Genomic DNA, 22,700 nt, shown 5'->3' with positions numbered 1-22,700 from the left:
TGCCCTAAAGTTTTCACAGGTTTCAGAGAATGTCTGTTAGCAACTTTGTTTCAATTTACTCACATGTTAAAATAGTAACAAATACTTCTCCCTGCTGTGGAATGACTGTGCCTTTTAATGCCATTTATATCACTTTTAGAACAAGTACTGTGCAAGGCTGACCACAGACCCAGGCAGAGCAAGTTGTTGCCTGGGATAACAAGTGTAGTGTGGGAGACCGATAGCTGGATGATGCCACTGCCCATTTTGCCCTCTGCCTGAATTTCAGACAGAGTAGAAGCTCCCTGCAAGCACAGGGAGACAGGCTGTTGCCTGAAGTTTTCCAGTGAGTGCCAAGAGCTGGATAAAACCTGGAGGTGAGGGCGAGGAGGGGAAAGTTTTGTTGCTTGCTCTTCAACCTAACGCATCCCTGCCATGTGCGTGTATGTAGATGGGGCCTGAGGGAGCTCCTGTGCTTCTGCAGAATTGAATTTTGCTGTCTTGTGAATGAAGGCAGAAGAATTCACTTCCTTTTATATAATTATTTGCCTAAATAATTAAATTTCACTAAGGCTGAGGGGAAACCTTAACATTGGCACTGTGCAGCACAGAGAATAGCTTTATCTGCTCTTCAGGAATGAAGGAATGCTTTCCTGCAGCTATACCAGTCCTATATTAAGGCTGCTAATTCCTGTAATTCCGGAAAAAGTTATTTTCTGACTGTAAAAGATCCCCTCTAAAAGATGTATAAATAGCCTTTGTCATCGATATGTATGTCTGGGGCTCAGACTATAGGACCCATTTTGCATGTTTATCTGTGAAGATCATGCGAAGGAGAGCGCTCTGAGGAGGGATAATGTCTGTGCTCGGGGCTGCCGCTGGCACGTTTCCACCCGGTGCAACGTAAAGAATGTTTTCAAGGGTCCAGAGCAAAAAAGGGACAGCACCTCCAAGTGCAGTCAGCAGGGAAAGCTGCGGCAGTGAAACACAGGCATGACACCCTGCTGTGGAGCGTTTAATAGGCTCTGAAGTAGGTGGTGTGTCCGTGGAAGGCTGCATTCGGAGATATCCGTACGGTACAGCCGGCCGGGCTGTGGACAGCCAGAAAACACCCTGCCAGGCCTAATAGCGAACCTCTGGGTGACAGGAGGGGTGAGCACAGGGTAGGGAAAGGCTGGTTTTGCTCTGTAAATTGCAGCTTTGTGTGAACATGTGGGGATTTGGGGTAGGTGTGTGTTTGGTGGTGGTGGTTTTTCCCAGGATGTGCATTGTGGATTTCCTGATGCTCTTGAGGTCTAGGGGAAAGCTGTGTGGCTGGCTGGAAAGGGGACTCTGGGAATATTGTATTTCCAAGGATGACTTTGAGGAGAACAGATCCTTATCTATTTCTTTTCTCACTTTTTTTTTTTTTTCCTTATGTGCATGTCGGTGCCTGTCTCTTTATTATTATTTGTTTTTTAATCAGCGTGGGGTGAAGGCTGTGTCTGTGCGGCTCCTAGCACATGGGTTTGTGATTCTCGTTCCAGTGTCTGTCTGAACTCTACTAATGTAATTAGCAAAACTAATAAATCCTGGCTATATGTATGGATTTATCTCAGCTTTTGGTGCTTTTGTGAATTCTTTTGGCAGTTTGAGCCATTGCTCCTTCACTCAGTATCATAGCTTTTTGTTGTCTCTTATTGCTACTTATTTTTACAAAGCTTGTAGGAATGTGAAACCTTTCTACCACCTTTCTTCCAAATCTACTTATAGCTAATGGAAACTTTCATATTGCTGAAAACTTTGAGTGACAGTTTCACTAATTCTTAAAAATTCCCATTTCCTGCTGTGTTAGTTTCATAAACAGAAGTTTCTGAAAAGCACTCTGGCTGTTGTTTTCGTAGGTGTATTCATGTTTGTGTACTATTATAGAGGGCATGCTGTGTCTTGTTAACATGACAATAATATTGTTGACCTTATAGTTTTAAAACTCATGTTTTGAAGCAAATAGACTCATAAATATTGAACTCTTTTTATTTGTCTTATTTTCAAGTCTTTAAGGCTACTTTTCTCAAGCTTCCCTACAGCCATCATGGATACAGCTTAAATTGAAACTGTTTCTGATTCCGGGATTGAAATTATAAAACCCCTCAGAAAAGTGATTTGAATCAATTATGAGTTGCATAATTTGAGATTAGTGTTCTGCAGGAAGATTGTCTGATTTATCAGGCCAGTCCCAGAGAGCAGATTTTGAATGTTGCCAGGGCTATCGCTTTTTCCCTTGGGTAGAAGGTAGAACTTTCCGTATGCAGGTTGTGCCTGCCTAGTCTGGTGTTGGATGTGGTCAGGTCAGGGTGTACATCAATTTCCTCAGTTAAATTTATTATACTGGAATTGGTATAACAAATGTAGGATTCCTCACTAACAGAAATGTGCTTTGTTTGTTATTGCTACTACTGCCCGATTGGTTTTGTGCTTACAGAGGGATGGCAGACATCAATACTCTGAAATTGCTGTAGCTGTGTGCTTGGGACTGAGCAGGATGTGTATCCGAACAACTGCCTGTGTAAATATGATGTATTTGGAGCAGAAAACAACTACTTCTTTCAGGAATCTTCTTTCCCTTTGTGATAGCAGTTGAAGACCTGTTAAGTTATGAGCAGCGCCATTAACTCGTAATTAGACAGAATGAGGCAGCAGCCAAGATGATGTGTCATTTTTCCTAGCTAAGGAAGGAAAACGGAAACACTTTGGATTAAAGAAAAACACGTGGGTGTTAGAAGGATTGTTAAAATAAAAAGCACTTGTCCACTTACCTGGCATGACATTCTTGGGGTGGGTCTCTCAGTACCTCCTTACCTGGGGCGACGGAAGCTGCATTGCTTATCGTGTGTATTATGGCCATAAATAGATTGTCTAGATTTACCCTGTAGAAACCTTATTCAGAAGACAAACTCCCACCCACAATTATACATGTTCCAGTTCCAGCAGGGCAATGTATGTGAGATAAGAGACAGAAGCCCAGGTAATGGTGACATGCATATCCTTGCAGACACGGTCATTACCGTGGCTGGCTTGGTCCCGGTGAGCCCTTGGAAGGATCCCCACTGAGGTTGGGTTTTTGGGAATTCACTTGAAAACCAGTCGTGAAGGGTGATGAGGTGGTTCACTGAATTGTGCTAGAAGGCAACAGTGTGGGGTGGGCTGGGACTGGACTGGGTCAACCTGGGAGAAGTGGGCCCAAGGGGAGAGGAGTGGCGGGTGGCACTGGAGGGGCTGAGCGGTGTCACTGAGCTCAAGCGGGCAGTGTTTTAAAGGCTCAGAATACTGTGCCTGATGTGGAGGGTGGGTAAGGAGGGGCCATGGCTGGGGCCAGGAGGAGAGAGCAGCTGGGAAACCGTGGGAGATGGCTGAGCAAGAAACCATAATGATGTGCTGTGCCTGCGTACTGCTGCTTGTGACTGCAACTCCTTTGTTTTTAAGTGTTTAGTCCTGCTGAGGAGCATCTATGTGTCCCTTTCTTGTTTTCCTAGAGAAATGTATGCAATACCTGTGAATGTTGGAGCTGAGCAGGCTTGCAGCTAGGTCATACGTGAGCTGGTGTGTGCTAATGGGAAGAGGCATTTAACCTCAGCTGAAGCGGTCGTGTTTGGAGGCTGGTGGTACACCCACAGAGGAGCGAGCTGTGCCTTGGGTCCTTTGGGAGGTATAGCTGGAGATTGGGGTGCCAGACACTGGCCTTGGGGAGGACATGGTCTGAGGTGCCCAGGGGGTGTCTGTCTGAAAAACAGTGGCCGATGCACTTTGGGTTGTGTCTGGCGAAAATGAGCAGGTAGAACATCTATGGCTGTGGTGCTTCAGTGTATTTTGGACATGAAACTAGAGATTTAACCACTTAAATTTAAATGTAAAATTGAAGTGGGGAATGTGGTGTTCTGGAAAAGGAAATTCTTGCCAGTTGCTTGCCCGCTTTGGCGGCACTGGTGCTTGAACATGGTGCAATGATAAATGGGCACAGCAGGGCCAGAGCAGGCTTAGTGCCTTGCAGAATCAGAGGCATCCTCCTTAGGAACGGGCATGGCGTAAGCTGCTGGTCACACTCTGTTGTCACCACAGAGCAACTCTCTTCTCTAAAGCTTGCAGATAAATAAATAAAAGATTTGAATCTGATGTCTTGTGTTTTTTTTTTAAATTTGAGACTCAATTACTTTGCTTTAAAAGGTCCCAGGCTGGTGGTTCAGTCAGGGGAAACTCTGGCCTGTATTTACTCTGATTCCTGAGCAACCAGCACAGTCTCTTCTCCCCGTTTTACACCTTGCCCAGACCTGAAGGGGTTACGTTTTAAAATGAATAATGACTAAATTTATTCGTCATGGACAAACGATGACAGCTGTTGAGATGCTCCTGTTAGCGCTTCCCAGGGGATAAAGTCAGGCTGGTTCCTAGTGCAAGCCAGCCCAGCCAGGCAGTCAGCTCCCCTTCATCCTGGATTATTTGTCCTGGGTTCCCCTCGCTAGAGGGAATTTTCCTTCCTAGAAGTGAACCAAAGTTTCCTGGGCTGAAATGGGTGTTGATGAGAATCCGGCAGAGCTGCAGTCGTAGAGAGAGGACTGAAGCTGTAGCTGTTTAAATCCACGTGCGAAGACAGCATGCTTAATGAATACGAGGGGCAATGATTGATTATGTTCTGGACTGAAAGCTGCGGCGCTCTGTGAAGCACTGTTACATCTGGGCACGCTATGGAAAATATGAAGGAATGTTGAGGAAGCTTATTTGCAGAAGGATATGTACTTGTAAGCATTTTTTTTTCTTCTTAAATAATGTAAAGGTATTGAAAAATGTAAAGCAAATTGTGCTCTCTTTCTCTAAGACAGCAGAATGGTGAGCAGACAAAGGCCTCTTTTTATAAGAGCATGTCTCTGATGGAGGGTACTATGTGGACCTTATAATCGAGCACAGAGGGGGTCTTGGGATGGGAGAACATCAATGGTTATTTAATGTTAGAACGTGGCACCGATTCCGCTTCAGTGCACCTCTGCTGGAGTCATGAGAGTTACACCCATGCTGAATTTACCACTTCATGATTTGCAGATAGGCTGCAAAAAATATGATCCTGGTTCAAATGATTGTGAACAGGAGTCAAGAAATGAGGGGGGAAAAAAGGCTTTTTAATGATAATGTGTAGTAGCTTGTTTTTCTCTTGTTTTCTGTACTCCTGTGTTCAGGTTTCTTTCTGTTCTTTGTTTCTCTTTCTGTCCTGCACACGTGCTGCTGGAAGACTTGATGTGCAGTTCTGAATGTGGCACTGTCATTCTGCACTGCTCAGATGAGAAAATGCTGCTGAGTTATTGAAGGGATATTCTGATTTGATAAATACGTAATGCTTAGTTTGTAGACTTAATGAACAGGAAGATGTGATTGTAATCCAAACAGCCCCAAAACTGTGGGCTGACTGGTTGGATTTTTGGAGTCTTGTTTTTTAGCTAATGCTCAGAAAAGCCTGTTTTGCACTGAAACAATAGTTGATGTAATTGCTGAAATGCCATAGGAGTGTGATTCTTCTAATATATGTTTTTCTGAATTTTTATTTATTATATGAAATAGCAAAACAACCCTCTTCTCCTGCATATAGATAAGACTATATCTAAGTCTGCATATAGATAGCCTGAAATGCAGCTGGTGGAGAATTTTATTACCAGATGAAAGTGATTTTTGAAGTAGTAAAGTATTTTTTGTTTTGAGTATGACTGAGTATCTCTTGGCTGGCAATATATATGACAGATAATAATTTCCTTAATATCTATACATGAGCTTTTGCAATAAATGCAATTGGGGCAAATTTTGCTCAGAAGTTTTTGTATTGAAGGTCTGTGTATCACTTAAACCCCTTCTTAGAGGCTTCAGAGATTACATGTTTTAAAGTCTATTTTGATCTGCCGTGACCTTCTGTGCAACTCTCACCGAATAATGTTTTTGATGTAATTTCTCTTTGAACTAGACTATATCTTTCAGGGAAAAAAAAAAAAAGTCAATCTTGCTTTTTAAAAACTACCTGTAGTAGAATTTGCTGGGTGATACACCTCATAACCTTGCAGGGAGTCAGTCCTGTGATTATTACAAAAAATGGAGGTGGGGGGAAGGAGGAAAGGGAAGAAAAAAAAGGCAATTCAGAATTTAGTTTGTTTTTAACCTCCAGCCAATGGCCTTGTTGTATATTTTTGTTAGGTGAGAAACAATATTAATAAATCACACTGGAAAACGGTGTTAATGAATCTTGAGTTAGTGTGTTAACAGAGAATATAATCAAGCAACTTGTTAAGAATCTGGCAAGGTAAAAGTCCCCTGTAGTGAATTTTCATTTATTTAATTAACAGCATATTTTCCAGCCTTTAATCATTCTCATGGTTCTTCTGTGAGCTCTTTTCAAATTATTTTTAAATTACATGTGTCAGAACATGATTAGTGTCAACAGGGAGGTAGCACAGTCTCTGTGGCCACCTTAGGACACTGAGTTAGAGAGCCTACATCCTAAATGTGGCTTTTGTTTTTCTCCTTAGCTGTATGACCTTAAATTTCTTGATGTTAAAGTTCATACGTTCACTGTTTTGTTTGCTTTTGCCTGAAAAACAGTCCAGTTATTATAATACCTCTTTCCTTTAGATGTTACTTTCTTCTAGCCTGTTCTGATTTTCCAAGACTTCTTGAATGTCAAAATTAAGGGGGAGAGGTGTCCTTGTCTATCTGTCTTAACTTGTTGGATAGAATCATAGAATCATGTAGGTTGGAAAAGACCTACATGATCATCGAGTCCAACTGCTGTCTACCTGTCGTTTCAGTGTTGTGCTGTGACTGGAGTATGGTATTGTGCACAGATGTGTATCAGAAATATGATTTTTAGATAATTTGTGACAGTTCTCTTGTGTCCAGCTGCTAATGATCCACTATCACTTAGGGCAGGGAAAACTCCTTCAGGCTGTCAGGCTGACCGTTGGGCATGACAATACAGCCTTACCTATCATAGAATGGTTTGGGTTGGAAGGGACCTTAAAGATCACCTAGTTTCAACTCCCCTGCCATGGGCAGGGACATCTTCCACTCAATCAGGTTGCTCAAAGCCTCATCCAACCTGGGTAACCTGTTCCAGTGCTTCACCACCCTTGTAGTGAAGAATTTTTTCCTTAGATTTAATCTAAATTTTCTGTCTTTCAGTTTAAATCCATTGCCCCTTATCCTATCACTACTTCTGTTCTTTTGCCTTCCCTACATTATGTCTGTACTGTTATCACTTTATTTTGTTACTTTTAGAAAGCTCAACCTGTATCGAATTGCACTCATTAGTGTCTAACTAGGAGTCTGTATTTGTTACTAGATATTCCCAGGTGCTTTCCTGAGTAGGGATGGATTAAAGCACCTGCTTGAGTTTTTGCCAAGTGAAATTTATCGAAGGCAATATTCCTGAAATGGTGGAGAGTGGATGCGTACCTTGGACTGTTGGAGAGGGATGGACATGAAGCAGGTCTCAAATCTTGAATGAAGTGTTAGGATGGAGAAGCTAAGTGTTGGGGACTGAGGTGGCTTTCTGGCCTCAATAAATAATATGCACCGTCTATGTCAACTGTCCAAACGCTTTGTCACCTTTCAACCTAAGGCTGGTTTTCAAAGTGGATTAGTTAATCTGTGTAAAACTGCAATATAAGCACTCCTTTGGAATTGAAGTGACCTTCACTGAGAATCAAAGTGACTGTAATTCATTCTAAGTTAATTTATGTTCATGTTTGGAGGTAGAGGCTGCAGCTCCCTTTGGATGTACACAGAAGGTTCAATAAGTTCTAATACACCTTATATTTATGGTTTTTATGAATTTGAGGTAACTTTTTCTATTTCCTTGTAAAGAATCTCTGGTGATAATTTAAAAAGTTAAAGTGGATTTGTAGCTCTGGATGGGTCTGTGATCTTTCCTGGGTTACCCTGTTTGTTCTTGGTCTGGTGCCGGCAGTTAGCAGGGTGTGACAGGGCAGCCTGTGCTGCCTGATCCCCACCACGCTTGGGTCTTGGATTTGCTCATGGTGTTGGTTTCACTACAGCCCATGGCAAAATAGCTCTCAGAGGCATAACCATCAGAGATACAAACTGTAGACACCCCGAGTATTATCTGTGGCTTGCATCTTTCTGCTGTAGATTTGAAGTTTATTCTTTTTATCTGAATAGTGTTCACTGAAAGTGTTTATAACGCAGTGTGTGCAACAGCAAAGGATTGGGTTCAGTGGCCCGGTGGTCATTGTGAATAACCAGATTTCTAGCATGAAGGCACTGCTGAGATGGGAGCTGGCAGAGCAGACCTGAACATGCAGCAGGTTTGCCTTTGCATGGGTGTGTTCCTTGGGACATCTCTTTGCTTCATTGGACTTACAACTGAGTGTGCTTTTTCTGGCAGATAAAATTTTTGATGATGAAGACTCTGTGGATGGGAACAGACCTTCCTCAGCTAGCTCCTCTACATCTTCAAAGGCCCCTTCAAACTCGCGCAGAGTTGGGATGGGGACTACCCGCAGACTTGGGTCTGCAGCTCTGGGCTCCAAGTCTTCAAGTAAGCCAATAGTATATATATGAATTGACCTTTATGTGAAGTATGTGTAGTGTTTATGCCTGGCTTATTGCAAAAACTTTCAGACTGACCCCGAGGATCTGGTAGCAAATTTTTCCCTATGAAATCATTGCATGTACCTTGCCTGTGTTCCACAACTGAACTTTGGTAGGATGAATCTCCAAGTGGTCCCCGTGTCCCTATAATGCGTTTTGTATTTGTAGAAAGTTGGACCTGTGGGGTTGCACACTGAGAGCTACGAGTAAATCGTGTCAGTGTTGCAGTGTGTAGATTTTTGCCTTTATAGCTGCAACTCTTTAGCTGAACTGAGGCAGGCTGCTTACAGCCACATGTTTAAACTTCAGCCCATGAATTCTAAAACTGATACATCGGCTTTCTTCTAAGACCTTTCTGCGTTTACTGGTAATGAAGGTGCAGAAAGAAAATTGAGCAGTAATTCTGAATGTGAGCAATAATTCTACATGTGACCTAGAGAAATGGAGAAAGTTCCCTATATCAGATAGTCTCTACTCTGATTAGTATTCCAGAGACTATTTATCTGCCTTATCATTTGTGTTTGTGCACCTGTCAGATCTGCACCTTCATCTATTATAGATACGATTAAATCCTTTAAAATAAAATCTGCCATATAACTAAAGTAAATATTCCCTTTCATCTTTCAGACTGTGTCCCCTAACTGTTGAGTGACTACTGTAATGACTTCCCTAATGTGCCCTCTGTGCCTAGCAGTTGAAGGATGCTGTGAACGTCTAGTCTGTGCCTGACATTGAATTTCCCTGTCTCTGCTTTCATAATATCTGCAGCACTCTGAGGCTGCATGGATAGTGAACTTTCTCCTGGCTAGGTGCCTTGGTAACTGGTGGTTTCTTAATTGATTCTCTTGTTGATAAGAAGATTGAAAAGGCTTTTTTATTTATATGTCAGCAGCCAAAGAGGGAGCAGGTGCTGTGGATGAAGAAGACTTCATTAAGGCATTTGAAGATGTCCCAACGGTTCAGGTAAGTAGAATTACATGTTAAAATACTCAATAATGAAAAGCAGAAGATGGATATAGGATCTAGTCCTAATCACTGGCAAGTTGTGCTTCATTGTGATGTTGGTGAATCTTCTTTAAGGGGAAGGCAAGTTGGAAGTTGGAGGGAGGAGTCAAGTTTTAAATGATGGTATCTGCCAGTAGTTTGTATGAAACCTTTGGAAGTGGAGGAAATAGAGGTGGGAGGGTTGATAAAGATATTGCAGGAGCAGAAATGGGGCTGGAACTGGACATGTGTGCTGCACAGTGCAGTCTGGTCGAACAAAAACCTCAGTCAGCAGAAGCCTCTCTACATTACATCTGTACCACCTGGGAACTGAAAGCAATAAAGGTGACTTGTGTCTCTGGGATCCTTTGTGAGTGCGACAACTGGACAGTGCATGTTTGCTGATAGATTTAGCTTGATAGCTGAAGTGTGTCATGTATCCCCTCTCCTTCACCTGAGTTTTATTTCTGGAACAGCTCACCAGCACATGTATCCACTCAATGATCTGGATGATTAGGTCTTCCCTAATATAACCACTAGTAGCTATGGTAATGCTGCTTAAAATTGTGAAAATAGAGTAAAAAAATAAAAGATGATCTTTTAATCATCTTGTCATTTACTAATTTTTGATTGCAGGAAATGGATGTAAATTCTTTGCATTATGCAAAGCCAGCTGTGTCCATGACACATGACATTTTAAGCGTTGAGTAGCAAAGGATGTGAGAATGTATTTAGGAAGTGATCTGATTTTCTGGAGTAAATCTTGCCTTATAGTGCTACCTTGTATTTCAATTTGCAGATCTATTCCAGCCGGGATCTTGAGGAATCGATAAACAAAATACGAGAGATACTGTCAGATGATAAGCATGACTGGGAACAGAGAGTTTCCGCGGTAAGTAGTGAACTTGGGTATGAACTCTATTAACACAAGATTTTCCTGCAATGAGCTTAATCCCATGAAGAGGGTACAGGGAGAACCTCAAAATAAGGCTAGAGTATAGTTTAAGTGGTGAACATCTGTTTTGTTCACTCAAGCTTGAGGACTGCTTTTCCTTATGAGACCTAATTTAAACCATATCTGTGAAGGAAAGTGCTATTCGATATACAAGAATCCATTGAGACAGCATCAGGTTGAAGTAGAAGTCATGCAGCAAATCCAGATGTAAAGCTAGAAATTTACTATCAGGTGCTGAAATCAAAATGTCAGAAGTGGTATTCTGAATATCTTAAAACTTCCTGATGAGGCAGAAAGTCACTTTGCTTACAGAGAACTTATTTATACTTTTGCAAAAGGAGGTGTAAAACAGTTCAGGAGGAATTTACACACTTAGGTTTTGAATAAATAAATGATTGTGGGAAATGTGGAAGTGGAAAATCATGTTATATGCATGCCAAGATAGAGTTTTATTTGTTGAGGTGAGCTATATTTTCATGGTATAAATAGATGCATGATCATGTCTACGCTGTAGTCTTTCATTGCTGGTGTAGTAACTTTGACATGTCTGTCAAATCCTGTATTACAGATCTGAGTGGCAAACTGCTGATTCAGCTTGCTTCAGTGTTTTTTGTTTGCTGTACTGAGTAACAGTGAGCTTAAATTGAGACACTATACGGATGCATCAGTATACACGAAGGCCTGTGAAAGTGTCCAAAAGAATGTCTGCAGGATGAAATGGTGGTCCCTGTAATATTAACAGAAAATTGCCCATTTTGATAGGGTCAGAGTTCCACTTCTAGTAGAGCCAGATAATTATTTTAATGAAGTCAATGGACATATTTTAGATATAAGTCAGTATTACTCAGATCTGAGTATAAGCCCTATGCCCTTCCAGTCTAGACATCTTTTTAATACACCAGGCAGCTGTGAGAGAACCTAAGCGTTGAAGGCTTTTTTAAGTAGATGGTTCGTAAGGAGTATAGAGGAGAACCTTCCAGATGTCTTTTGGCTTACAAAGAAATGTTTGGGTTATTAACAAACACAGGTTGAACAGCTGTATGCGCTTCTAGATTCCTGTAACAGTTAGCTAGTGTGTTTGTTATCATACTTAGTATGTTAAGCTGTGAGTTGAATATAAGATCTGAAGTAATAAAGTTGCTTGGATTTAAGTAACAAGTTCCTCAATGCATGCTGAGAAACAGTTGTCCAAGTACGCTAGAAACCAAGTACCAGCACTGAACATAACTGTCCTTGTGTTTATTGCTCATTAACAGTCACTGCTTTCTTTTGTGAAGTCACACACAGTCACAACTTTCTTTCACAGTTGAAAAAGATCCGCTCCTTACTTTTGGCTGGAGCTGCAGAATACGATAACTTCTTCCAACACTTAAGACTTTTGGATGGAGCATTTAAATTATCTGCTAAAGACCTGCGGTCTCAAGTAGTGCGAGAGGCGTGTATCACATTGGGGTAAGTTTACTTTCTAAATGCCCTTGGAACGTGATGTAGAAAAAAGGAACAGGCACTGGTAAAAACACTTTAGGATGTAAATTGTGCTGCTAGTACTACATAGTTACAGGTAGAACATGATTTTACTACAGCTGTTTAAAACCACGTCCATGTAGGCCACTAATTGTAGTTGTGCCAACTGTGTTCTTGAGTTTTAAACGATGCTGATTTGAGATATGCTGAGGGAATGAGCAAGCCATGCATTCGTGCACTGAGTAGGAAAAGGTTGAACAATAAAGCTGAAAATGAGTATGTTTTGTGCTGGTTTGCATTGAGCTAGTTTTTATTTTTGATGGTTTATCCTTTGTGAAATGCTTCAAGAAAAAGGTCACTGAAATGTTTTTAGCTGCTTTTTTGAAATTTGTTCGTATAAGGTAAAATAGATTCAGAGAAACTGTGATACAAACTAACAAGTTCAGGAAAATACATTCTTTCAGCATTGTCTCATTTGTTTGATAATAAATTTTCAGCTGTGCTAGTTTATTTACTTTATGCTAAACTTACTGTTTATCAGAGTTCAGATGAACATAAAACATAAGTTTGAAATGAAAGTAAATGAACTAGTTTTTGAAACATGATGTTCTTGATCCTTTGGTGTTGGAGAGGAGGTTACAATTGGGAAGAGTGAGATGTCAGATGTGCTTATGTAAGATGTTCTGTAGAAGTCTGACTGGCTTCATCCTCAGCACACTTACCAGCATGACTTCATTCTGTTTTTCAGACATTTGTCATCAGTTCTAGGAAACAAGTTTGACCATGGGGCAGAAGCCATCATGCCAACGATTTTTAATCTAATTCCTAATAGTGCCAAAGTCATGGCCACTTCTGGTGTCGTAGCAGTTAGGTTGATCATTCGAGTAAGTATACATCAAAAGAGAGCAAAATGTTATGGCTTCCAAATACTGTGGTGTTTCTGAAAAAATATGAATGTTACTGCAATGAAAATTAGCTTAAGTGCTTAATCTACTTTTCTGATTGTGCTGGGCTTGGCTTTCTCAGATGTCATGCAGCCTTGTGTAGACGATGATAGTTAAAGCCTTGTCAAAATAGTAGGAAAATGTTTCTTTGCAGAGTAGTGTATTTCCAAACTTCTAAGAGCTGAGCAAACTTTTTTCTTTGAATGGGTTTAAACCTGCCCTTTAGGACAGACTCATCCTCTTAATTATGCTCTAAAACTCCTCACACTGCGTATTTCCTAAAACTATTAGGTCACAGAGGTGACTTCTGCCTAGAGATTCATTGGAGAAGCTGTAATAGCCTGGTATCTCTCAAGCTGTCACCACTGCCAGTTTAGATCCTATTGCAGTGACTTCAGCTCCTTGACTTACTGGAGCCTGTCATTATTGAAGACAATAAAATATCTTTAACAAATAAAATGTAAAACATTTTAAATAATAAAAATATCTGTCCATATCTGTTAGTGTTCCTTTATTTTGCAGTTCTATATTTAAGAATTGAAAAAAAAAAAAAAATCTACATACTGGACTCAAGTGGCTGAAGGAGATAGCCTTTCATTCCATGAAACTGTGATGTAAATATTTTTTCCTGTTTTTGTTGTTTGTTTTTCTTCTAGCATACGCACATCCCTCGATTAATACCCATCATAACCAGTAATTGTACCTCCAAGTCTGTTGCAGTTAGAAGGTGAGCATTCAGTTTGAATTTATTCTCTTTTTTACCGGTAAATAGGTTCACATCTACTTTCTGGTAACATTCATGTTTGGTTTTATTCATGAAATTGGTCGATAGACACGCTAAAGAATGCATCCCTTTTTCCCTGAAGAATTGGGATCAAATTCAAAGTCAGCTACCTTGTATAAGCTGCAGCACTTCAGAGAAAAAAAAAAAAACCACTTTTCCTCAAAGAAAAAAGTTCTTTAAATCCATCTTTGTGCTTACATGTCATTATAATAACATCATATTATTTTGACTTTTTTACAGACATGTTCCTGTTCCCCCACTACTAGCCAATATAGTGACACGTTTTCTTTGAGCCAGTCAGCAGAAGTAGTGTTCTGTGGTAGTGTCATCTGGAAGTTGGTGTGGATGTGCTAATGGTCCGCTCTGTGCTTAAAATAGGGGTTGTTAGTGAATGCTAGTGTCTCAGAAAGCTTGATAACGAAAGATGGCAGTTGTTCAGAGGCAGGGATGGCAAAGTCAGTGTGTCTCTGTGGTTCAGCCCAGCCGGCAGCTGAGCTACCACCAGTCATGGCCCTGGGCAAAACAGACTTTGCTTGGGGACAGCTAGATCTTAAAAACACCTTCCCTCCCACCTCTCCCTTCTTCCCAGCTCTACTTCCTCCCACCAGTGGTGCAGGAGGATGGGGAATGGGAGTTGCATGTCAGTTCGTCACATGCTGTTTCTGCGGCTCCTTCCTTCAGGGGAGAGGGCTCCTCGCGCTCTTCCACTGCTCCAATGTGAGGTTCCTCCTCACGGGAAGCAGTCCTCCATGAACTTCAACATCAGTTCTTCCCCCAGGACGTAGTCCTAACCCATCAGGTTGGTCCAGTGTGGGCTTTTCCCACAGTCATGACTTTTTAGGGTGCTGCTGCCCGCTCCAGCATGGAGTCCCTTCCCATGGACTGCAGATGCATCTCTACTCCATTGTCAGTCTCCACCAGTGTGGGGTCCTTTCGCACTGAGACAGTCCTCTACAAACTCCTTTGAGTGTAGACATCTCTGCCCTAGCGTGGGCATTCTGCGGGCTGCGGGTGGATCTCTGCTCTGCAGAAGAGCCACTTGCCATCTCACCACAGGCTGCAGTGGAATCTCAGCTCCCGCACACCTCCTCCCACCCCATCTTCACTGACCTGGTGTCTGTGTAGGTGTTCTCTCAGGTCTCGGTCCTCTCTCTGCTGACCAACCCAGTGAACCTCAGCAGTCCCAGCAGGAGCAGCTCTGCCCGGCGGGTGCCCTGGCACCGGGGCTCTTTGGAGCCCCTGGCTGTGCTGCCATGGCCATCTCCAGCTGGGCGGTGGTGGCCCGGCTGGGGGTGCAGTACACACCGCACCGCCCCTTCGCTGCAAGTCCTGCCGTGACCTCTTCTTAAACATGTTACTCAGAGGCACTCGTTGGCTCGGCCCTGGCCAGAGGTGGGTCCGACTGGTTTTGGATCCAGGGAAAGTTCTCACAGCTCCTTACAGGAGCTGTCTCTGCAGCCCCTCCTCTGCTACGGAAACCCCGTCCCATAAACCCAGCGCAATCTGTTAACTTCAAGAACTCAGCGTTTCTCTCTCTCTTCTCTCAGGCGCTGTTTTGAATTTTTGGACTTGCTGTTGCAGGAGTGGCAAACGCACTCCCTAGAAAGGTAAGGTCTCAAAATAAGTGCAGTAATTCTCTTCTACTGATGTCTGGAGAGGTTAATTCTGGAGAAAGGATAATCTAAGAGGTGAGATTATATCAGGTAGTTCTAGTAGAGATATTTTTGCCACAAAAAAGCATGTACGTATGTGCACACACACCATTCATCCCTGGGATTCTGTCAATCAGTTTCGTGAGTCTGTCTCCTATGCCAGCCCTGGAAAAACTGTCTGATTGAATTGCTGAACTCAATAGATTTTTTTTTTTTTCCCTTTTACACCCTCAAGTGAGATGATGTGAAGGCCACTACACACCTATCAGGAGCTCTGAGGCTTCTATAGTGCTTCAGACTAATAAACAGTGAAAGTAATTGTGAGAGAAGAGACAGGGACACAATTTCCTTAGTCCTAGACTGCACGACGCTATTTAAGGGTTAAGAAAGTGTTTTTGCATCCAGGCAGTTTCAGTAGCTGGCTGAAGACTGACCTATGAAGAATGCTGCTTGCCTTTTCCTAGTCAGCAATGTGGGTGAAATAAAACTGATTTGCAAGAGTTAATAAATAAAGGGTCCAAAGGATGTTACATGGAAATGGGAAGATGCGATGAACTGTTTGTTTTTGGAGACGAAGGCAAAATCAAGTTAGTCATTTGTTTATAAGTGTAGCGCACCTTTCTGGATGGCTGGATAATGTTTTCCTTCTTATTTCAGACACATATCAGTGTTAGCTGAAACGATAAAGAAGGGAATTCACGATGCAGATTCTGAAGCCAGGATAGAGGCAAGAAAGTAAGTGGAAGCTGTTATTGATGTTTTTTTTCTCTCCCCTTCTATACCCCTGTTGTGTTGTGACTCAGTGGCACTGCATGTTGGAGACTGAAGTTCAGACAAGTTATCTTCCCCTGGCAGTTGATGCCAGCTTTCCCTTGGTTTCAATGGGAGCGTGAACTTCAGCAGATGTCATACAAGGTGGTCGCAGGCTGAGTTGTATATGTATCGATTCTTTTAATGGTGCTTACTTCACTTTGTTCTTATAATATTTTATTGTCTTTCTATCTGTCCAAGCAGGTAAAATGCTTATGCTTACCTGAGTTCAAGAGTCTAGAGTTGAGAACTAGTAACCTTGTCTGTCTTTTTGATGTTTGAGTTGCTTGCAGTTTTCTGAGGCTTCTTCTGTTCAGTACAAAACCACTATTTCTAATATGTTTTTTTCTTTGCTTTTTGGCCTATATGCAAGACTGAGTTATTTGCTACTCTTGAAACAAAAGTCCTTGTGGTTATACACTGCTAAATGGTATCCTAAATTAAGGAAATATTTTGTGACACTGAAGTAATATCTTTGTGTATGTCCATAGGAAACTTTAATATTGGCAATTAATTTTCTTCTGTTGAAGATTGCTTGCCTTTCCATTAGTGTGTTTGTACTTGCGATGGTGTGCTGATGTACTATGATCATGCTCTTCTGAACAGAACAGTACAGGAACATTTTTCTTCAGAAAGAGGATGCTGTAAAACATGAGATCAATGAACAGTAAATTTTATTAATCTGAATGCTATGTTATAAGCAGAGGTGTTTCACAGTAGGACTGTTTAAATCCTTTCGAAAGGGAACATGTCCATCACTGAAAAATACAGCAGGCACTGAGACTTCACAGCAGGTGACTAGTTAAGCTCAATAGACAGCAAGGAGAATGGCATGAGACTTCAGAGGGCATGCTTAATTCTCTCTTCCCATGTTTCTTAATAGTGTGGCTGATTGTAAGACAGAAATGTAATTCCTTCTAATGATGTGAGAATGCATGTGACTTCTGAGGGTCTGAAGACTGGCTGTCAGACTCAAACAATTCTTGATTCATTTGAGTGAACAATCTTACTCTTCAACTGCCCATTAGTTGCCCCCTGAAAAGTGCCGAGAGTCTTCATCTCCTTTGTGATGAGAATGAATGGTGTTTAGCCATCAGCCAGGAGATGTGCACCAGAGAGGAATTCTTCCCTCATCTTAAAATGCTCTTTTATTTTCAGCATGGTACTGATTGGAAATCTATCGGAGCATATTTCCTTTTTCTTGTTATTTTTTCCCAAAAAGACAGTCAACAGTCTCAAGTCAGTACAGAAGATTGATCTTTGTAGCATGGTAGAAGAGCTGTTTGTTAAACTTAAGGAAGAAAACAACTCTAGCTGGTTCTTTCCTGAATCAGGCCCATGCACGTGTATTCTGCTTTTGGCATTATTTTGAAGTAGCTTTTGAGCACCTAGTCCCAAATTAGTATCAGTCTGTGGGTCTGCCATCTCCCATGAATGGTAGACAGCCAGAGGGATGAGGGTTTCTTCTGTAATAAAGCTTTTTTGACTACTTGTGGTGCATTCCTCCCTTCTTATTTTAATTTTTTGTCTTCTGTGTAGCCGTTTGAGCAATACAATGAGTTAGAGTGATATGTCTTGAGTGTGTCACAGGGGCAGTATATAGTTGAAATGACTGGACTAATGAGCCCACTAATCCCAGTAGTGAAAAGTGCTCTGGCTATACCTGTGCTCCACTGCCCCCTAAAACATGACAAGGAAATGTTCACAGTGTTTTGGCTTGCTTCCAGATGTTACTGGGGTTTCCACAGTCACTTCAGCAGAGAGGCAGAGCATTTGTACCACACCTTGGAGTCTTCCTACCAGAAGGCCTTGCAGTCACATTTGAAGAACTCTGACAGCATCGTGTCCTTGCCCCAGTCGGATCGCTCCTCCTCCAGCTCCCAGGAGAGTCTCAAGTAAGTCCTTTGATGTCATTACCTCTCAATTTAAACAATTACAGACAGCTGCATTGGATTGGAGGAAGCCATCACGTTGCTTTGTCTCATATCATCATCACTTGGCCTCAATACTTGATTTCTTCAAAATTATTATTTTTAACTAACATTGTGTTAAAATAAAAAGTCAGCAAAACCCATTACTAGCTTTAAAAAAAAAATATCATTATCTTGACTCCATAAATAATTTTCTAAGAAGCTTTGTGCTCAGCAGATACTGTTAGTCATTTCTTCCAAATATGCTTACAACAATACTTGGATTCAAATTCTGTGTTTAGCATTAATTCTAGAGCTGTAAGACTCCCTCTTTCCATATAAGAGGAAAAAAAACCTGACTAAATTAAATTTGAGTTGTAACTGCAAAATCAATATGTAACTCTTCTGTTGAACGCATATATTTTAGATTATCTTGGAGATACAGTCAACTTAGACTTCAAATGTCTGCAATTTAAGTATTAGACCTATATGAAAGATATATGCATAACTTATTGATATAACTTCTTAAAATCTACAAACAAAAAATCTACAAAAAAGTGGCCTTAAAAATCTCTTCTTGCTCAAATAATGTGCATGCTAATTATTTTCTTAGTGCTTTTGTAAAGATTTTCATGATGGTGCTGTGTTTGTTCTTAAACAACAGGCTTTGTTAGTCTCTCCCTGTATATGAATAACTTCCTATTAACTCAATTGTGTACTGAAGAAACAGAGTAGCACTGTTACTGATGACTATGAAATACCAGTTTTCTTTTAATAAATATTTATATTAACTTCTAGCCGTCCGTTGTCTGCCAAAAGAAGTCCTACTGGAAGTACAACATCTAGAGGTGAGAACAGGAGCTGAAAAATGTGCTCAGGTGTTGCTGAGGAAGCGTGATGAATTCAAATAAGAATTTCAGACACTATAATACGCAAGGAACAACTTTGATCACTGTTTACTGCTCCTTAAAATGGCAACTTATTATGTAAAAATATTAATTAGTTTCGGGTTATACATCACATTCTGTGCATCAACTGCTGATACAATGATGCTTTTGAAAGTTAGCAAATCTGTTATTGCTTGCACCTGAAGGTAAGGCTAAAAAGCCTTGAATATTGCAGCAAATATGTTTAGCTGTGCAATAGCTGGAATAAACTACTGCTAATGCTGAGACGTACAGCTACATAGTCTAAGGGGGCTTTCAGCTTTACAATTTTCTGTCATTTATTCTCTGTGCTTTCAGCACTTACTGGAGACATCGCCTGCACACGAGTCCTACAGTGTTAAATTCCATCTCATTGCTAATCTGTTTTTAGTGTCAGATGGAATATTTAGGTGCAGCTTTCCTGTCCTAAGTAAATGCATACAATAATCTAAATAATAAATTTTAATACAGAATATAACAGACAAAACTTTGTTGATAGAAGATAAGCTGCCTTCTACACCTGACCAAGATCGGGTTCTGGCTGGTTTGTGTGTACAGTACACCCTACTGTGACCTTTACTTCAAGGAGATATTGTTGTGTAACTTACTTGATTGTGCACACAAATGCATATTTGTTTGCAGCTGAATAGACAAGCTTCATGCTTAAGAGGGTGAGCATCAACAAATGATGGGAACAGCAGTCCTCATGAGAAGATGAGGTACTGAGAAAGAAGTTAGTAGAACCTGGACTGAAGGACCTGCAGGTCTGTTTTGGCCAGCACCTCACAAGCTGGTGATGGGTATACCCTGGTTGAACTTTCCCATCTAGATTCTGTTAGGAATTTCTTTATTACTGGCCTGGCAGCCTTTTTGATCTCAGCATTTAGGTTAGTGTCTGATAAAGTTCTTAGAGGTAGCATCAGGTCAGCGTTGAAGTATCTTTGCAGGCAGTGTGGGGAAGCCCACATTGCCCTGATAAAGCATTCTTAGTTGAGGTATTTCAGTGCCATCAGGGAGCGTTAAAAATAGTACATTAAACTGCTTGCCAGGCTCTTTGAAGCACACAGCTCAAAAAATTAATCTTCTTTATTCTGGATCTCCCACTCCCATCTGCAGCATCTACAGTAAGTACAAAATCTGTGTCAACACCAGGATCTCTGCAGCGATCCCGCAGTGACGTCGATGTGAATGCAGCAGCTAGTGCCAAGTCAAAAGTGACGTCTTCTGGAGCATCCACCCCCTTCAGTTCTGCTGCAGCCTTGCCCCCAGGCTCATACGCATCACTAGGTAAATCTACATGTTCTTCTACTCTTGCAGTTAGCTTTCTTTACTAGCAGAAAGTGCCTCGTAGTTTTATTTGAATATTAAACTCTAAGTAGAAGAACATATCTCTGAGATAGTTACCTGCTCTCCAGGATCAGCGTGCAATCTCTTGCCTTTGGGATTAAGGAAAAAATTTGCAACAGAACTGACTTGAAGCAACTTCTTAGGTTTTGAATTGTTTAATAGTCTGCGTCTCGCTCTTCTTTCTGGGGAAGAGCAGCTCTTATTCTGATTCTGGGACGTTGTTGAGGAAAGTAACTTACTGCTCAATTCCTTTTGACGTATCTTCCTGTCTCTTTCCCTTCTCTTCCTTCCCTCCGTTCCTGAAACTGGTTTTCCATTAATCATTTTATGCTTTGAATAGTACATCTTAGTTGAGTTTGATCGCTTTCAGTTTTACAAAAGACAGAGAAGTCGTCTTTCCTGTTTCACCACACAGGGTATAAGTATCTGTTCCGTATGCTGACTCTTTTTGGGTTATAGCCACATGTCACGTTTTTCTCTCAAAGCGTCGTATGTCGCTTTCGGGTGCCCCCAGGCTTCTTAACAACAAAGTTTGCCTTTGTTCTTTCTCTCCTGGAGATGCCATTGAAGAAGGCATGGAGGAGGAAATGCAAGGTGGTGACTGACACCATATTTGCAGAGCTTCAACTCAGTGATGAACAGAGCTGATCATCTGAGCTAGTTTCTTGTTCTACTGGTTTCATGCTAATCTAATTCTAGACTTTTCATTGATTTACCTTTACAAGAGGAGGAAAAATCAGAAATTGGTGATCTTGATTTAAGCAGTGTAGATTGTCTTCTCCGAGTCAGTTGAAAACTTGCTTCTCCTTACTATGGGGGAATTGGTCTTTATTCTGATAAAATAGGCTTGGTGAATTATATAGGGATGGTTTCTGTAGATTCCTTTTGTAGGCAGGTTTCCTTCATATGTGAAATATTTATCTTGACTTAAATGTGTTGGCTGTATTTGGTTCAGAAGTTGAGTTCTTACTCTGATTTAAAATGTTCGTACTTGGTTCAAGATTTAGATACACTGTAGTGAAAACCTAACAGAGAATATGAAGCTGATCGTATAATAGAGTGCTTTCGAGCTCACAGATGCAACCATCTTTCAGTCACGCTGCACACTGGCTTCAGTGGAAAACTACTTTCGAACAATCCTATGTCATGATTCCTTAACAGAAGAGGAGAGGGAAGTATCTGCTAAAGTTGGCTTTGTCCTTGAAGCCGGGAGACTGAATACAGTGTTTAGTCTTGCTCTTAAAACAGACTGTAGGAGGAAAGCAGCAAATGCACGAAGTGGTGTGAACATGGCTGCTCCTGAAGGAGCCTGCTTCCCTTTGAGCTAGAAGGGACGTTTGTCACCTGCACCTTCCAATGAGAGAAATGGTGAGGCAAAGAACGAAAATGGAGTTTGGCAAAGGTTGGTTATTGCAGGAAGGAAAGCCTGCAAGCATGTTCTTCAGATACATCAAGCTTTGATTTGCTGCTCAAACTTTTTTCATTTCTTTAACTGTGTTAATTTTTTTTTTGCATATTTCTGTAGCTAATATATAGTGCCCACTTCTGTTGATGTTACTAATATCACCCTATTAACCCTCTCCTTATTTTTTTTTTTAATTTGCCTAAAGATGGTACTACCACTAAAACTGAGGGTAAGCAGTCTATCTGTGTAAATGAGGTGTGTCCACAGTCGTACCACCCTACCCGGTCTCTGTTCTCAAAGTGTTATCTGGTTCTCATCCATGTTCACTGGTGACCTGCATGAAGTGTTGCATGGTTGTCCTGCTCATTTTGATGCCATGGGGTATTCTTCACTTTCTCTTCAAGCTCCTTCCCCCTGATAGGCACTAGTCTACTTTTGTGACTTGACTTCTGATGGCAAAGCTGTTTGTGGGTCTCTATTTAAAGCACTGCTTTTGGTTGAAGGTGACCTGTGCAAAGATTTAAAAAAAAAAAAACAAAAACCAAACCAACAACAAACAAACAAAAAAAACCCACCCAAAAAAAACCAACACAGGGCTTGTGTTTTCTTGCTCCATGATGTGTAAAGGTTTGTTGTGTTTTTCCATTCAAAGCTCAGGTCGCAACTGCCAAATGCTTTCGGGAAGAGACTGGGCAGCGAGAGAATTGAATGAGACGATCACATGGCAGAAAAATGAGGACAGTAAACAATGATCTCTAGGGAAGGAATATTTAGTCAACCTCTTTAAACTTGAGCTCTCTCTTTTGATGTTGTTAACTCTGAGCGAGATGGCTTACATCTAAGACAGTTGGAGGAAAGGCTTTTTTCAAGAATACTGAGCCTGCTAGTTTGGGAAGGCTCCGAGTCTGCTTCTCTGGCTTG

The 22,700-nt window shown here is 41.2% G+C and overlaps 1 protein-coding gene across 10 annotated transcripts in view; it reads left to right on the top strand.

Moving 5' to 3' along the window:
- CLASP1 (cytoplasmic linker associated protein 1) overlaps positions 1 to 22,700 on the top strand; it is a 174,313-nt gene that overhangs the window by 67,564 nt on the left and 84,049 nt on the right. For 5 of the 10 annotated variants that reach the window (XM_086615269.1, XM_086615264.1, XM_086615265.1 and 2 more), the window contains exons 8-18: positions 8,393 to 8,545; positions 9,488 to 9,561; positions 10,382 to 10,474; positions 11,844 to 11,989; positions 12,750 to 12,885; positions 13,602 to 13,672; positions 15,277 to 15,336; positions 16,039 to 16,116; positions 17,919 to 18,086; positions 18,900 to 18,949; positions 20,144 to 20,314. In XM_086615269.1, coding sequence (XP_086471395.1) covers positions 8,393 to 8,545; positions 9,488 to 9,561; positions 10,382 to 10,474; positions 11,844 to 11,989; positions 12,750 to 12,885; positions 13,602 to 13,672; positions 15,277 to 15,336; positions 16,039 to 16,116; positions 17,919 to 18,086; positions 18,900 to 18,949; positions 20,144 to 20,314 — 1,200 coding nt within the window. Of the gene's footprint in view, positions 1 to 8,392; positions 8,546 to 9,487; positions 9,562 to 10,381; positions 10,475 to 11,843; positions 11,990 to 12,749; positions 12,886 to 13,601; positions 13,673 to 15,276; positions 15,337 to 16,038; positions 16,117 to 17,918; positions 18,087 to 18,899; positions 18,950 to 20,143; positions 20,315 to 21,984; positions 22,009 to 22,606; positions 22,626 to 22,700 lie in introns of all 10 variants that reach the window. The other 5 variants (XM_086615270.1, XM_086615271.1, XM_086615262.1 and 2 more) reach the window with 2 other exon arrangements.

Source organism: Tauraco erythrolophus, chromosome 8, assembly GCF_009769465.1.
Source record: "Tauraco erythrolophus isolate bTauEry1 chromosome 8, bTauEry1.pri, whole genome shotgun sequence".
NCBI lineage: Eukaryota > Metazoa > Chordata > Aves > Musophagiformes > Musophagidae > Tauraco > Tauraco erythrolophus.
This window is presented reverse-complemented; position numbering and strand designations above follow the sequence as displayed.